At 33.6% G+C, this 17619-nt stretch overlaps 1 protein-coding gene across 3 annotated transcripts; it reads right to left on the bottom strand.

Annotated features, from left to right (window-relative positions):
- Positions 1 to 191: 191 nt before the first annotated feature.
- LOC149786932 (uncharacterized) lies at positions 192 to 17070 on the bottom strand. 3 transcript variants are annotated; one of them, XM_089977464.1, is made up of 10 exons: positions 16946 to 17070; positions 6648 to 6883; positions 5941 to 6200; positions 5436 to 5544; positions 4532 to 4764; positions 2862 to 2993; positions 2141 to 2308; positions 1473 to 1609; positions 965 to 1070; positions 192 to 507 (listed from the first exon to the last, which is right to left on the bottom strand). In XM_089977464.1, exons 2-10 carry the CDS (start codon positions 6877 to 6879, stop codon positions 355 to 357), a joined length of 1530 nt encoding a protein of 509 aa, XP_089833590.1. In that variant the 5' UTR covers positions 6880 to 6883; positions 16946 to 17070; the 3' UTR covers positions 192 to 354. The 3 variants fall into 3 exon arrangements, with proteins under 3 accessions (XP_089833590.1, XP_089833588.1, XP_089833589.1); XM_089977462.1 differs by lacking the exon at positions 16946 to 17070 and adding an exon at positions 7460 to 7776; XM_089977463.1 differs by lacking the exon at positions 16946 to 17070 and adding an exon at positions 7460 to 7776 and having other exon boundaries at positions 4532 to 4659.
- Positions 17071 to 17619: the final 549 nt, after the last annotated feature.

Below are 17619 nucleotides of genomic sequence, written 5' to 3'. Positions count from 1 at the left end.
AATGTACATGACAAAACTGAATTAAAAAAAAAACAGTTGAAACATTAATACACAAGATTTTGTATTCCCTTTACATGGTAATGTTCTTTCAAAAAAAATTGCTAATAAAGTGAATGTAAATTCTTGAGAACTGCAGTAATTACAAAAGCCATTTAATTAAAACTGATCTTAAATAAAGTTTTTCGTGATCTTATAAATACAGTTATCTGAAACAAACTGCAACATTTTTACAAATGCTAGTAGCAAGAAGATTTCCTTTGTCATTACAACTTTGGTGCATACACCGAGCGTCTACATCATCATATAACATTTTCATTAAAAAAGACAGGCATTTGATATTGGAACAATCAACAATTAAAAACATTTCAAAAGGTATATGAAGATATATTTCATTATGTTTTTACTGGTAAAGGGAAAACAATCCTGGCAAGCCATTTTGTGTCCATAGCAATGAAATATTGAGATAACTAGTTTCACTGCATCCAACAGATCAGTACGTTCTTTTTTCTAAAAATAAACAATGAAATTAAATTACAAAAAATGTTACAATATCACAATGATACCATGCTAATAGAATGCACCTGAAGAACAAAATTGCAAGCTGAAAATGATTAGAAACAACACTATCATAATAATTATTGAACACATAAATAACAGTGACGCCAAAAACAAAATGACAAAACTTTCACAAAGTGGTAATGAGGTTTCAGCTATGCTTCACACCTCAATCTATTGACAGATTATCTGACATCAAATACTGAACCTAAATTTAATTATAAACAAGAAGTGTTTTCAATTAATACATTAAAATGAATTAAAGAAGATATGTATTGTACAACAATCAGGAAATGAGAGAGAATCAAAACAGAAAAATTACTGAAATACTGCATGAAATACGACATGGCCACATACACAACTAAGTCAGGAGAAATTCACCCACATAATAGACAGGGCAGACATGTACCTTCAGGTGGGTTTCCAGGAGACAAGCTATATCATACAATATGTGCATTTGGCTGTCCTTGTTTTCTGCAACTAATTTTTCAAGCAGGTACACTGAATAACCAATTCTGTAATAAAATTGAAATTCAAACATACAAGATCTTATTAAAAAAAAAATCAATTGTATAAGTATACCAAACTTTAGTTGTAAAATTTTGCCAGTAACAAATAGTTACTACCGGTATTAATGAATCTCAATGCTGTTCAAAACAAATAATCATTACAATATTGTAATCGACTAATTACGAATAAATGTAAAATTGATTGAAATAACTGAGCCGTAAAGATATTTTATTCAACTATGTAAAAAATCTTTAATGCAGTTACATTCCTTGAGGAGAGAAACTTTGGTAAGTCATTAACCAATTTTCAAAGATGGGAAAATAAAACTTTGCATGACAAATATTTACCCAAATGATATTGTGGCTACTAAATTATTAAGACTTTTGTTAAAAAAAACAATTGCATACCTTTCACCATGTTTCAGGTTGAAAAAATAGTGTGGGAATTCATGACGACAGGCAGAACCAAACAGAGCAGTTTCATCAAGTTTCTTGTTCTTTGCTTTGGATCTTAGGGCACTGCCAGCTTGAAACTCACTGCATTCCTGAAATAAACAAACGGAAACTTGCAAAATAAAATAACTACATCAAGAGTCCAGAAGATGAGGCAAAATTTTATGGTAAATATGAAGTGACTTAAAAAACTTAGGTCAGAATCCTTCATCTGTATGCAAAGCAGCTAGATGATAAATTATTAAACGCTAAAGCACGAGAATAGAACTTGTTATAAGACTCATGATCTACAAGATTTTCGTTCAAGCATTAGCTGCATGCAAACTACCATTCTGTCTCCAAAACTGCATATGTATGACCTTCTAAACTATTTGGTGGAAATTAAGCATACATGGTACTTATTATGGTAACAATCTGTAGTGGATGGAGATGTGGTAATAAATTAATGTATCTGTCATCTGATGGCACTGGGCAGGCAATGGTAAACAAAAAGCATCTAAAAAGATAATAGCTTCACAAAAATATGAGTAAATTAATGAAACTGTCTTTATTTGAGGAAAATAGTATATAAAGTATAGAATCAAGTAGTTAAAACTCTTCTTACATTGTGAACTGCCTTTTACCTGCATATTCTTTGTCTTTTCTGTGGAGTAGCCATCCATGAATTTATCAACTTCATCCTGATCAAGAAAGAAATGACCATCATGTTTAGACTTTCCTGCCTCAGCTCCCGATGAAACCTTTCTGACCAACTGGAAATCTGCATCAAAAGAAATAATCTTTTGTGGATTCTGAAAATGAAATTGAAAATGAGTTATAGGAAATGTTGTGGTACATCTGTCTGGTCAAAATTATGTTAAAAAAGCCTCTCATTATTGACTTATTTAAATCGAATTCCTTATACCCATCAACCTTCAGTGTCAGAGCTGACATGCAATGAAGACTTCTATCAGACTGTACAATGAACAACATCAAATAACAAGTGCCAGATGGAAATGTGCATGCTTAATATTTTGCATAAATTTAGATTTATATATCAACTAGGAAACTGTATTTTTTATGCATAAAAGAGTTGTTTGCATATCTTACTGCATCCAAAGGAAATTTATATACCTGTCAGATGATATATACAAACATAATGAGAAACTGCAGCCTACAATACTAGGAATAATGTAATATATATATATATATATATATATATATATATATATATATATATATATATATATATATATATATATATATATATATATTCACACATACATACATACATACATACATACATACATACATACATACATAAATACATATATTCATCCATTGGCTTCTTAAAGCAGATATTACCTCAAAGCGTGCTGGGCACTGGGTTCCAGAATCAATTTCTTCACAAAGATGTATAGGGTGACTGATCCTGTACCTAAAATTTCGATACTGCACCAGGCATTCATTCATTAAAATTTTATAAACGTCTTTAAACTGGAAAATAAACAACAAAAAAACAAGAATATAAATAACAAGTTTGATTCATTTTAAACTTTATACTGTATCTAACAGAAGGGCATACAATTTTGATATAATAAATATTACTGATAACTCATAGCACATAAGTAAACTGACATCTCCTGTAGAGATGGAATTTTTTGGTCCTAACGTTTCCCTCCCAAAATTTCAACAGGATTTAATAAATTAAAGCATCTAAATATATTTCTTGTTTGAATGTGTCAACTTCACATGAAACGGAATCTTGTAAACACAAAACTTCATATAAAAGCTGTTTGAAAAAAGAAAAGGCGATGTGACCAACTGAGATAGTTAAAATATGCATACTGGATACTTTGCCAAATAGCTACTAACTTTCAGAATTTTGTTTATCATGGATACAGTTTATTTCTTCTTTGTCCATTGTAAAACAAGAAATTGTGATTACCACAAAAAATGGAATGGAATATGTGTCACACAGATGGTGCATCTTCCTGCTATAACATAATATATACCTAAATATTATGTGACAGAACATTTTTTCTCTCCCACCGGGTGATTGCAAAACTCGAACCCTCTTTGAAATGATATTTACTTTGTGGGAAAGATCATAAAACATACTAAGTTTTGTGAAATGCCACCTAGCAGTTTTGAAAAAAAAAGATCTGTTGATAGGTAGATCAACAAAACAGACAGTTGTTATTGTTGTTGTGGGGTTTAACGCCATTTCTCAGCACCAGATAGGCTATACATGGCAGCCAGTATAACTGGTGGAGGAAGAAACGGGAAAACCCCAAAGAGCCATCGACCGATGGGAAGCTTTCTCACATACCTACTTTTGCTGAGCCAGTGACTCAAACCCACGCAGACAGGAGTGAGATTGCAGTGATCTGTAATGGAGAGTGATTTAGACCATTTGGCCACCTGGAGACCCCAAAACGGACAGGCAAAGGGTATTAGTATCATTGTAAAGCATGAGGATTACAAAACAACATTTACAAAGATGCAACAAAATCAAAATTATCAGAAATATTTATTTTAGAAACAGGATGCAGGTCTTCAGTTATTTCTATTTTAAACAGACTCAAATCACATTATGTGAAACTGAACCAGTGAGTAGAATACAACAACTTCGAAAATGTATAACACCAAATTATATATCCATACATGATGTGTAAATGCTTTCACAGGATAATGTGACCAAGTCTGTCAAATATTCAACAAACCCAGTGTGCTAATTATGGCAAAAAGCATAGGTTATAAAATCTGGGTGAACTGGATACTTGTAAGAATATTCTGTAAAATCTAAATTTTATGTTGATATACAGTTGCTACATGCCACAAATTGAAAACCAAAAAAAAAAAAAACTAATTTTTGCTGGAAACAACAGAACTCATTACAAAAACATCAATTTACAAACCACTAAAATAATAATCTTTCATTACATATATAAATATTTAACAACTGTTTTCAAGAAAGAATATAAACACAAAAATGGAATAATTATGAAAAAGACAAGAACTGAATACATTACTTCTGAATCAAACAATCCTTTGTGATGCTTGGACAATTTGGCCTTTAAAGCTTCACATAAACCTTTGGCAGACACATGACACTCCAGCAACAGCGCTGTCATCCACTCAAGAAGTCCTATGTGGAAACCTACAATGGGATTCTTAGGTGAGGAAGGCCAGAGATAACTACGGATCATTGTAACTGCCGCAGACTCGCACCCACATAATTCAATGATACGCTTGTGCTGTCTGCCTGTTAAAAGAAAAATGCTTATTGGAAAAATGAAGGTGTAAAAAATGAACATTACCTGAAAGCAGCAAAGTCATTATCAGTGGCTGATTAGTATCATTAGTGCAAACTTAAGAAGCCTAATAATAAGAAAGGTTTCCTCTTAAAAATGTTTAAACTTGGCTGACCAGTTTGCAGGAAGAATTGAATTTTGTTTCCACATGTAGTAGTGATGTACATATCAGATTCAAATTTCTTATCATAAGTACCAGTCTGAAATGTAGCCATTCCAGGATGTTTTTTTTCTCCTTCAAATTTTGTCAAACAGGCTAGGTGATTTATCAGAGGCAGTTTGTTGTTGTTGTTGTTCTTGTAGTGTTTAATGCCATTTTTCAGCACACGATAGGCTATACATGGCGGCCAGTATTAATGGCGGAGGAAGAACCCAGGAAAACCTGGAAAGAAATACCGACCCACGAGAAGCTACTGGCAAGCTTTCTCACATACCGACATTGGCTGTATCCGAGACTCAAACACACGCAGGCAGAGGTCAGATGGCAGTGATCCGTAACGGAGAGCGCTTTATACCACTCGGCCACTCGGGGCCCCCAGAAGCAGTTTGTAAATTTCTGTTTAGAAATGATAATGGACCATTTTTAATTTGTATATATTAAAGAGGATAAATGTATACCAACCATGTTCATCCATTACTACAATCTGCTGACAATAGATGGTTTGACATACATGGTTATCTGGCCTTCTCCACACTGGTGTATCTGTGTCCACACAAACAAATGTACCATTCTGAAAAACAAGAAAATCCTGGTTACTTCTCATTTGAAAAATATATATTCCCTCCTGTGGCATAATCTCTATACAATAAAAAAAAATCTTTTGTAAATACAATTAATACTATTAAGATAACTATTGAAGAAAAATAATGTAAAAGAAAATAAAAAGAATGAAAAAATCACATTAATATACAAATGTTGCAAAATGTTATACTCCCTGGGTAAAAATATGTTTTCATAAACTGACTAGATCATCTGAGGATTAACAAGGTAATTAATAAAAAGATAACCTGGACTGTATATCAATATCTTGAAGATGTAAAATATACAGACAACAATTTCAATTCATACAAAACAATATAAATTGATGCTAACAAAACTTACACATTAAAAATTAATAACAGCTTACTTTAAACACTTCAAACACGTGCAGATGTGGCAGACTGTGACAAATGTCAAGGCATTCTCTGCAGTACACGGCTGATGTGCCACAGTCCATGCAGCGAAAAATCTGATCGGGACTTTGTGTACAACAAATGCACTGACTGTGAGGTGGTGTAAACAACACGGCTGTGCCAACTTCAACCAATTCATCAGCAAGAGCTGCCCAATTTTCTAGTCTTGTTCTCTTCTTCTCTCGGTAGGAGACTTTTGTTTCATCTAAGGCATCTGCAAGATTTGTAAGCACTTTATTTGTTCTTGATTAATAAGAGAAAAATAACAGATTATACATCATATGATACATATATTCCAGTCGCATGTAAAATCAATGTAAATAAGCACATATATGTATGAGACAGAAAAAATGCTAGAAATAAATTTGCTTTTGTAGTATATTCAGGCTGTAACCACTGTAATTTTATTCTTCTGTAATTATGCCTCTTTTGGCTGTTCTAATTTTATTGCTTTTCTGGAAGTATTTGCCAATTAAAGACATCTGTTAGGTAAGCATTTATTATGTACTGAATGATTGGGATGTCAATTAAAGAAAGACACGGTAAATATCAGGAAACATTCTATCAACTCTTATAGGAAGGTATTTTTGTAAATAAGAACATGTTCTTTTTGCAAGGACTCTGCATTAGGATCTTAAACTAGGGACAGACTGTATTTTACCTGAGAGAAAAACTGCCTCTTCTGATTGTTTATCTACAAGTTCTGAGTTTAAGGATATGGACCCAGATGCAGATATTGCCTTTGGAAGAGATCCACTTGTTTCATCTATGGCCACTGGGTCTTGTTCTCTACTAGAAGTTGGTAAAATTCTCTCATACTTTATCCTAATTGACTTGTTTTGAACAGATATATATTTTCTCTTGGCTGGCTTTCGATCCCATGAGAACACCATTTTCCTTAATAAAAAACACACACAAACATTTTTATCTACTGTTAAATGGATTCAACGACAAATATTTGCATTTAATGCAACGCCATGAAATAATACTATAAAAAAGCACAAACCATTCCAAAATTGTGGCACTAACAAATAAAATGGAATTATTAAAGTGATAAAAACGAAGAATAATTACCTCAAAAAAAACCAGTGCTTTTTCAGGAGTTTTATTCACACCTGCTCTCAACTGACTTAAACACAACTCTCTCGCTATTGCATCTTGTCTAAACCAATATTGAGCAACCTGCTACAACAAAATTCAGCTTTGCTAAACTGTTCCTATAAATAAGTCTTTGCACATTTACAATTCTCCAGATACATCTCTAGGGTAATTTGTCAAAGCATTTATTTTTAATTGTACAAATCAACATCACGGAAAATGAATTATCAGGCAATCTCTATCAAAGATAATTACTTCTTCCATTTGATACAAATTATTATTGTTGTAATTACTTCGGTAACAGACAACACAATAAATCCAAGATCAAAATCTATCATAAGTTTGGGAATGAAGCCATACTCAAGATCTACATACCAGGAACAAAGGGAAATTGAATGGCCCACAGCTTCTGCAACCGGATGTTTTAGTTTTAGAAATTGCGCACATGCACAACAGAGAAAATATTCCAACAACATTGTTAAGGCTTGGTAGCTACATAACGTATACTGCATCGTACGAACATATACGTTGTTGCGGTTTGAAGGCCTTAACAATATCAACAATTCCAGGCTTGTAGGCTGTAACAATGGACGTATCGGGTGATACATTGTATTTATATCACATACAAATCCATATATTTGCCCTTTCAACGAAAATTTACTACACGCGGCTGTGTATTGACCCAGTGAATGAACTCCCCACATCCCGAGTATGTCCGCTACAAAATGTAGTTCTAGTAATGTTCAGAACATTTATTATAAGAATTTAGTTATTCCTATTTTACTAATTGTACGTTTGTGAATATATTTCATCTAGCTTAATATTTTGCAATCTTAACCGTGTAGATAGAATGTTGAATGTTAATGAGGTTGGCATGTAGATGGTATGCTGCAAGCGCGTGACGGAGGCGATACGATTATTAATACAAAAGTGCACTCAGCACTCAGCTTCTATCATTGCAAATATACTTGAAAATATTTGAAACTAAGTACACTACATTCAGATACCGACATCACTATTCTTCATTTGAAATATATACGCGTATTTTTAATAAAACTAGGCTATGTATTCTTAAATAAATTCGTAATTAGATCTTTCGGCATTGTTAGTGATTAATTTTCAAACCTCTCGTAAGACAATATATCCAATAGACGCATGAAAATACCTACAATCGTTTAATACAGACGTAGGAAAACCATAAGTTTATACGGGAAATATAAAATTACAGAGTAAAATTCAAGACCGACACACATACACACACATAGAAGCAGACAGATATTCACAGAGTCAAGGAGATCATACCTTTATTGAAAACATATTTTCATTTAGAACTTGACCTTTTGAATGCAAGTTTTCTCAAGTAAACCTAATATACTATAAGGTTCATTTAATCAGTTTGTTTTCATTGCTAAGGAATTTAACCGATATCGCTATGTACAGGGAGCACTAAACAGTCAGTTAATTGGGTGTGTCTGTATTACTCCACTATTCGTCAGCTCTTTTGCAAATGTATTCGTCCTTTATTAAGCCTAATCGTCCACACATCCGTCCATGATCATATTTTAAACCCCACCAGTGTCCTATTTAGTATTATATTTATCAAGCATCGTATGCTGCTTCAGTCCAAAAGACCCGATGCGATGTGAAGTTTTAACCCATCATCTATTTAGATATATCCAATAACGAATACATTTTGTCCACATTGTGCAAGGTAAGGCCATATTTGTGTAAAAATAAGTATTTCAATGGCGTATTAGCAATCAAATATTGTCAAAGATTCATCTTCAAAAGTTCATGTTCAATCACTGGGATAATTTGGTGGGTTTCTTTTAGAGTGTTTTAATCACCAAATTTAGTACAACCTACCAACTTTCAAACTATGCACGTTGTAACCTTATTTGTTTTAAGTTTCATCAAAGTGTCTGTCAAGCTGTTCCTTAAAATGATTGTAATAGTTTATATGATTAGAGTTCTACCTTAAATAATAGCTCATGATTGACGGACGCCAGTCTTTCATGAAGAGCATTCCAGCAGCACAATGTTCGATACTAATAAATAATACAATTTTTAATGAAGATTCATCGTGCGACGAACCCGTGCAATTAACCCGGAATTTTGATATGTTTATACAAAATATATTGCCTTTCATAGCCTTACAATGCATTTAACATCGAATTTTGATCAGTCTATGAAAACACTTTGACTTTCATCGACTTACAATGCAAACAACCACAAATTTTGATCACTTAATTCAAAGATATCGCCCTTCATCAATTTACTATGCATCAATATGTTATGTATATTGAAGCAATTACATTTTTAATAATTTCAACTAAATCTACTCTGAATATACAATTTAACAAGATTAAGGACTGTTTTGACACATACTGCAGAGTTACTGTCGGGGATTGACATATCACATCCATGTGATGCATGCAGTTCAGATAATTACCTTTGCAGTCAAGGCCTGTATAAATTGATGACGCACAGATCGATTGCTAACTTACCTTTTAGACGGAAATACAGATAAAATTGTTACGTCATGTAAATAAATGATGAAATAAATAGTAATTGCTAAGCTAATTTGTGAACGGAGATACAGATAAAATCATGACTTCATAATTTCATATCAGTGATAGTAAATAATTCAAGCAATCTCGTAAATATAGGATGAAATGCAAAATTTCAAAGCATCGTGGTAGTGTGTACATTGACTGTATGTTTCTAATTTATTTATTTATTTATTTATTTGTATTTTGTTTGGCTGCGATATTGTTACCTAGCTTAACTGAAAGATGTTTGACGCATCATCTCTGTGTCTTAATCATATTTGAGTTTGTCGAACGTGTGACTTTGGATTAATTCAGAATCTTAAATCCGAACAGACCCTTATTGTAAGTTACTTTATTTTTCGTTCTTGATTTATGCTTTCAAGCGGAATATTTTGAAGAGAAGCTAATCTCTAATTATCACGTGTACTGTAAGGACCTACATCTTCTTACAATTAACCAAAGGTCAAGAGTTTAAGTTTTGTTTCCTGTTTAATATAGACCGTATTCGGCCATTAATTCAGCATCGTGACTTTGACAATGTACGGAAACTCGAGGGCAGGATTAAATGTAAATCGGAAGCTGGCTATTGAGATAAGGACACAAGATGCCGCCTCACTGAGCATGGTACTTCTATACACTTTTCAAACTGTCTGTAAGGTAATGACAGTTAGTTTACGTCTTTGGGTTTGAATTATTATTTCAATGGTAAATAATACAGAATGACAACATCCTTAAATTAAAGTATTAGCGTGTAAACTCATTTCCTAACAGAAAATAAACAGACATGAGTACCATATAATTTTCACTAATATGTTAGGGGAATTGTATTTGTTTTCTACTAATCAGAGAATGTGGACGGAAAGAGCTTTTGAAGCAGTTTTATGTGAATGTATTTCAGTTAAAACATCGTATTCTCATATCAGTTGAACGTATCGTGATTCACTTTGTAAGCATTACATATGAGAAGGAAAACACCATATTGCATACTGATTGGTTCTGTGATCAAAATACAGTTTCTAGAGTGGTCATCAGCACAGCCAATCAGATGCAAGAACACCTAATACATAAGCATGTCACTCGTTCATTACTGGAACAATCAACGACTTGATGATATAAGACGGTATATTGCATGTTTGATCTGAAGTGAAACGGTTGCTTCCATACCAAACATAATATTTATAATTAGGAGAGTGAGTGAACAAGTTTGAGCAATTTACAAACAAGTTTGTACAATAGTGAAATCAGAATCTGTTATTCTGACTCAATATACAGAACACTTACGAAAACTATTGAGATTTGAATCTGTCATCCTGAAGTAAGGAAACCCTGTGTAAAATAGTTATATTTGAATTTATCCTCCTTATTCCATAAACAGTACATCTATGTGAGATAGCAATATCTCAATCTTATCTTAATCCATATTAAACAAACCTTATATGAGGAAATGTATGTTTTCCCACTATATCTCACTCTTATCCCCTGAACACAAATCAACGGACTTTTCAATGACATATGCAATAACCATGGTAACCAATGAACACACCATTCTAATCAGGATATTTCTGAGTTAATAAATTTGGGCCACAACACCTTTGTAAAATAACGATATGTCATCATTATTAAAAAAGACTAGCTGCGTAAAATAGTGCTATCGTAATCTGCCATTCTGATTCCACATAAAACCTCGATATAAAATATGATATCTGAATATGTCGCCATTATTCAGCATATATTACCCCATACAGGAAACTTCTGTATAAAATAGTTCTATCTGAATGAATCACCCTTATTAAATTACAAATAATGAAAAAATATTTACTCCGCTGCTTCTCACTCTTATCCCTTAAACATATACTTAATGGGCTTTATATATCTATCCGCATTAGCCAAAGTAAGACTCTTTCGATTTTTTTAAAATTTTTTTTGGTTTACTATTCATTTGGCTTTTAAGGGCACGTTTTGAATATTATGTGATGTATCATAAAGGGAAACTGGAGTTAATAGCTTTCCCCATGTGCACACTGAGGTGCACATAATTGTTATATTATGCCAAGAAATTGAAGCTATGCAGCTTTCCTAAGGACACACCAATGTACACATTGCTAACTATAACGGCCTAGAAACGACATTAATGTATACCCCAGGGACACACCTAGGAACACATTGCTAATAAATAAATAATCATGGGCGTCTGCATCTAAACCTTCTCCATAAAAATATAATATTTTCTCAAGGATCTAAAATGAACAGTGTAATTATCTTGAGCAATGTCGTTAAAATTCATGTACCATATTTCATTATGAACTGCTGTTGCTATCTTGTTATTATTACTATTATCATTATTATTATTATTAGAAGAAGAAGAAGTAGTAGCAGCATTGCTGCTGTTGCTGTTTACGAATTAGAAACACTTTGTGAAATTATTTGATTAGTTGACTTGCAAACTAACATAACTCATTTATTTGGTATGTAGTAATACAATGTAATGTATAATTAATTTACTTGTTTGTTGTTTTTTTTTTTATTCCATTACATGTTATTGTAATGTACCATGTTTCTGCTGGACTTGACCTTGTCCAAAATTGAATTCATTTCTGCTTAACTTGATTGACATTTTTTAAAATTTCATTTATGTAAACAACTACAAATTGCTTTAGTATTCTCTATGTGTAAGAGCATATTAACCAAATTATTATTCGGGTAAAATAAGAAGTGTTTAATATGTTGATTAGGGTCTTAGAGTTTCCGACGTGAATTTTGTAGGTTATTGTGTTGTAAGTAAACAAGTCTCAATGGATCATTCTAGAAGGTTATTATTCCCCATTATAATGCCGTCCACTTGTGTAATATCATGCAGCTCATTATAGTGGCTTCATCTTATAAATAAGTACCTTATACATTTAATTTTACTACCGCGTTATAAAATGAAGTTAATGATCATATTTGCCTTGTGTGTTACAATGAAGGGATTCGTTATTAACGAGTACTGAAATGAAAAATGTTCTTAATATGAACATTTGTTTCTTTTCACAATTCTGCATCGTTTTGTCACCCTTGCCAACTAATCACATTAGCAGTGACTGGCAGATGTTATCCTTCTGACTTGTAAGACCTTACACAAATATTACATAAATGATATCATGGCAGCACATACTAGCACACATTATCCCAGACGACACATTGAAAGGCCTTATAGAGACATAGTACATTGTATATCACAGTAGCAATACTTAGCAGACGTCATCCTTGTTAGGTTTGAAAGGTCTTATTCATTTTAGATCACAGCAGCACTGAATATAAGACATTTTATACATAAGGCATTAAAGGCCTTATACAAACACATGGTACATTGTATATATCATGTTAGTATTGCTAAGCAGACATCGTCAGATTCAGGTTTGAAAGGTGAAATAGAGATGACATATTGAAGGGCATTATACCAACGTAGTGCATTGCATATAACAATAGCAGTGACGAGCAGGTACTATCTCTGTCAGGTTTGAGAGGCCTTACAAATATGGTATATTGTACATCACAGTAGGACAAACTAGCGGACCTTACCTATGTCAGCCTTGCAGAGATGGTACATCCTATATCACATGCAAACTGACTAGCATACCGTATATATGTCAAGCTTTATAGGCCTTATGCTAATTTAAAATCACAGTAACACTGAATGGCACACCTCACCCATGTCAGGCTTTAAAGACCATATGCGAATGTTACAACATGTTATCACTTACTGGCAGATCTCACTCATGTCAGGTTTTAAAGGCCTTACAGTAATGGCACATTTTACATGACAGTAGTATTGACTAGCAGACCTTATTCATGTCAGATTTTAAACGTCTTTTACATGATAGTAGCAGTGACTAGCAGATGTCATTCACGTCCAGACTTGAAAGGTCTTATACAAACTTCACGCCTTATAAAACGTTGAATGGTTCATACGCAGTATCATATCGACTTGTCCACTTTTTGAACATTTGTAAAGAACATCAATTTTGGTAATCAGAGCACGATGATCCTTTTCAAGTAAACTAAATACGGGATTGTAAAGCATTCCATTTGCAATTGATTTTTTGATATATTTTATGTATGAACTGACACAAGGAGATATATGACCACCTTATTTTTTCTTGAAGGCGCGGGTGGGTGGGGTGCTAATTTGCCAAAAGATGCACATTTAAGACTGCATCTTCTGAAAGTTCCATTTTCATTCGCTTTCATTGACATAGAGTTCTACATAACATTCTTGCGTTTGCTTAATGATTACGCATGCCTGGGAAATGAATAGCTCATGGAGCGGAATACTTTTATTGCACGATATTCGAAAAAAAAGTACATACTTTGCTATAAAAGGACTTAATGCATTTGTTTAGTTTTGAATTTCAACGCTTTGGAAACGCAAACAGATAAAAGCGCAATGATATCTTTATATTACATTAGACGAAAATTCTAAACACAATGAATCATTAAAAATGACAGTGTGAATGTGTTTTAGAAATGTGGAAAGAGTCAGAGGACAGGGGTTAGAGAGCTAGAGAGGAATTAAGTGTAAATGGGAGAGTGCTCCTCCATTTCCGTGTAGTGGAAGTACAGATTAAAACCAAAGTACAATCCTTCTTTTACAAAGGGATGACGCAAACATGGGTTAAGAGACAGTAATGGGATGAAGAAAAATAAGTATGTCTGTGTCTACCAAAATGTACCATTAGTACCGACAAGAAAAGAAAACATGTTATTATTATGGTCTATGGCGTTGGTATAGATAAAGCGTTGCATAAAATTACATGGAAATTGGGAACCAGACGTCATCAGAATTGGTTGATGTATAATAAATTCAAAATCAGTATCACGTTATCATTTATATACAATATGATTGCAAACAATTTGCTCAGTTCAAAACAATCAGAATTATATTGCCATTTATGAACTCACGAGTTTTTCTTTTCTTTTTCAAGCGTTATAAATTTACTTGTACATGCAAAACTTTATTATGAAATCTTTTGTCAGGGGAACGTAAATTCAGTCTTCAAACCTCGAGCGGACTGTTCTTAAACTATTCTTCTATTTTGTTTTAGTATATATTATCTTCCATGCATTTTGGTTCCCTACTGGTCCAGTCTGACCTACCCCGCAGTTGCAAGGTTTGATACGCCACTTTGTTCACTGAATCTATTGCAAATGAAATTCTTGTGCGGTATAGTCAGAGATCACCAATATTTGTAAAGATATCGTCAATCTCACTCTATCATGGAAGGTGGTATTTGGATCATAATATTCGAAAAAAATATGGGCCTTCATGTACAATGATATATTAGTATCGATGAAAATTGATCAAGGAACGGGATTGCGGATTTATTATTTTAGACGATTCAGCGTAAAATGTGCAATATTTATAAATCATTTATTACCCTAACCCCTCGTAGAAGACGGTTGATATGTTCATCATAATTGTGTCCAAAATTAAGGGTGTCATATATAAGCTCATATCAATTTTATTAAGGAATCGATTCGAGAAGCAATTGTAGTGGGAAACGTGCACAATTAACAAAGCCTCGTTATTGACACTCAGATTCCTTTCCTTCATCTTCACCCGTTTGTGACAAGTTTGTAAATTAGTTATGTGACCGAATTGCTGTGACTGCTCTATATCAAACCAAACATATAACTAACATTTGTACTGAAGAGTCACTAACAAGCAGAAAATGAAAGGGATGAATTTGTCACTGCTTGATAATCAAGCTTTAGTTGGCAGGGGATAGTTTCGGAAATTGGAGTCTGCCAAATTTCTTAATTTAAAGCTAGGGTGTAACTTTTTCGGCTAGTATTGTTTACTAATTAAAGATATGAATATATTTGTGAATCAGGTGTTTGGATCTTGTTGTCCTTGAAATTCATGTGAATTGATACAATTCACATAGTTAGTCTACAGTACGTAGATAGTGAAATACCAATAGTCGGCTAAGAGAAAGAGCTCGCCACCCATATCAGTAGACATGTGGGGTCGAGGCATGTAGAATATCTAAAAACGGATGAAATGGCAACATTTTGAATTGCATCAAGCTGTTTAGAACACGATGTTTTGCAAACTTATTACCAAGGAAAAGGACTTGTGTTTGCAATGTGAGTATCACAAGTTATTAGAAACGATCTTCAGCACGTGAAAAATGCAGGTGTACATTTGCGGTTGAGGTGCATGAACTTTTTTGAACTGCCTTCTTGGGTCAAGTGAATATTTCTCTTAAGCTTTGTTTTAATAACCCTATCGAAAAATATGGACCATTTTGGATTCATATACGTATTTTATTTTTATGATTTTTTAAAAATAATATTCTGGTGAGTACCGCATCAAATGTGTACATACACAATATCCCTTGTAGTCTTTATCTTCATGTGGCAATTTTTTTTATCACATGATAAAGTGGAGTCTGCGTTCGTCTGACTTCGCATTGCGAATGCAACTCATTGAACATGTGAACATACAAAGCAGGGAATCAGACTATGATTACTTTTCATATTCGGTTACCTTCGGCCATTCAATAGAGCTGCATCCACATCACATGAATGTATTTGAATAATTTTATCGCCTTTCTAAGTCGAAATATAGGTCATATTACTCACTAAACAAATCCAACTGCTATTAAGCTGAAAAACAAAATATATGATGCGAAAGTTGTTTGATTATTTAAGGCAAGCAAGGGCTCCTGTAATTTTTCAGAAATATCATAATTGGACTCTCCCCATCCCGGGGACCAATATATTACATGTATGCGTACCACTTGTTTTGGGCATGCGTCGATTGAGGAATGTTGCGCTGTATAATGACCCTGAAATCATATGTGCTACAAAGGTATGTGGCATTTTTACCAGTAATTTCGAGAAAATAATATCAATGTATTAACACAAAAATATCATCAGCGATGCTGAGCTAAACTTCTCTCGAAAATGTTACTCCCTGAACAAAAGTGGCTTTCCAACAAATGTATTCACCATGTTCGAGTCAATACTGGCTACGTTTACGTCACTACTAAAACAAACGATCAACAGCGAAAGGGTATGTGCAAGGCTTGCATTCAACATAGAACAATACATTGTTATGCTCCACCCCCATCCCCTCTTCTTGTTTGAAATCTGCAAGCAGTCATGTCAGAGAAAAATGGAGGTAAACAATTTTCTGGTCCATCATTTGCATAGTTAGACCGATGCTTGCAAAACACATTGACTGGGTATTATTTCAACTACCCGTGAGTACAGGTTATAAAAATATGTAGCTTTATATCGTTTAAAGAAAACTGCTACTTACAAAATCTATCTAAATTCTTCAACTGTAAGCTTCCTGAATTATCCTGTGTAATTGCCTTGACTATAATAACAGGACAACATCATGCTGCTATGTATATATATACACCTGTCACGAACAGAGCGGACGCATATACGCGCAGGAAGTCGGAAATCAAACAAACGACCAGGACTAAGTAGGTAGGGTAGGGCAGAACAAAAAAAGGAAAGCTAGAAGATCTTTGTAAGTGCCCTATTTGATCATTTGATTAGGAATTATAAACAGAATGCTTATTGGATATAAAATTAAATGATATACTTACAATTTATTTTATCCTTAAATTATATTCATTCAGATAAATATATAATAGGAGATAATGGAGAGATACCAAATTACATCGTCATAGGCCAGCCAACCACCAAAGCAGGTAGAAAAACGAAACTTCAAAACCCATATGGTAACACCACCTCTTACAAACCAAGAAGATACACAAATTGGACGAACCCATGGAAACAAATGCCGACCACGAAAACATCCTGAATGAATAAAAAGCATCCAGACCAAACTTCGAACCTAGGAAACCGCCGCAGCCAGAAGCAAAAATAATAAACCAACCCGACCATCATCAAGGAAACCCCAACACCACCAGAGCACCAAAGACACCCCACCAATCTCACTCTACTTATGAAAGAGGTTGG

The sequence above is a fragment of the Sinohyriopsis cumingii genome, chromosome 12, assembly GCF_028554795.1.
Source record: "Sinohyriopsis cumingii isolate HCF-2022 chromosome 12, ASM2855479v2, whole genome shotgun sequence".
Lineage (NCBI taxonomy): Eukaryota > Metazoa > Mollusca > Bivalvia > Unionida > Unionidae > Sinohyriopsis > Sinohyriopsis cumingii.
The sequence above is the reverse complement of the archived record's forward strand: the minus strand, read 5'-3'. Positions and strand labels throughout refer to the sequence as shown.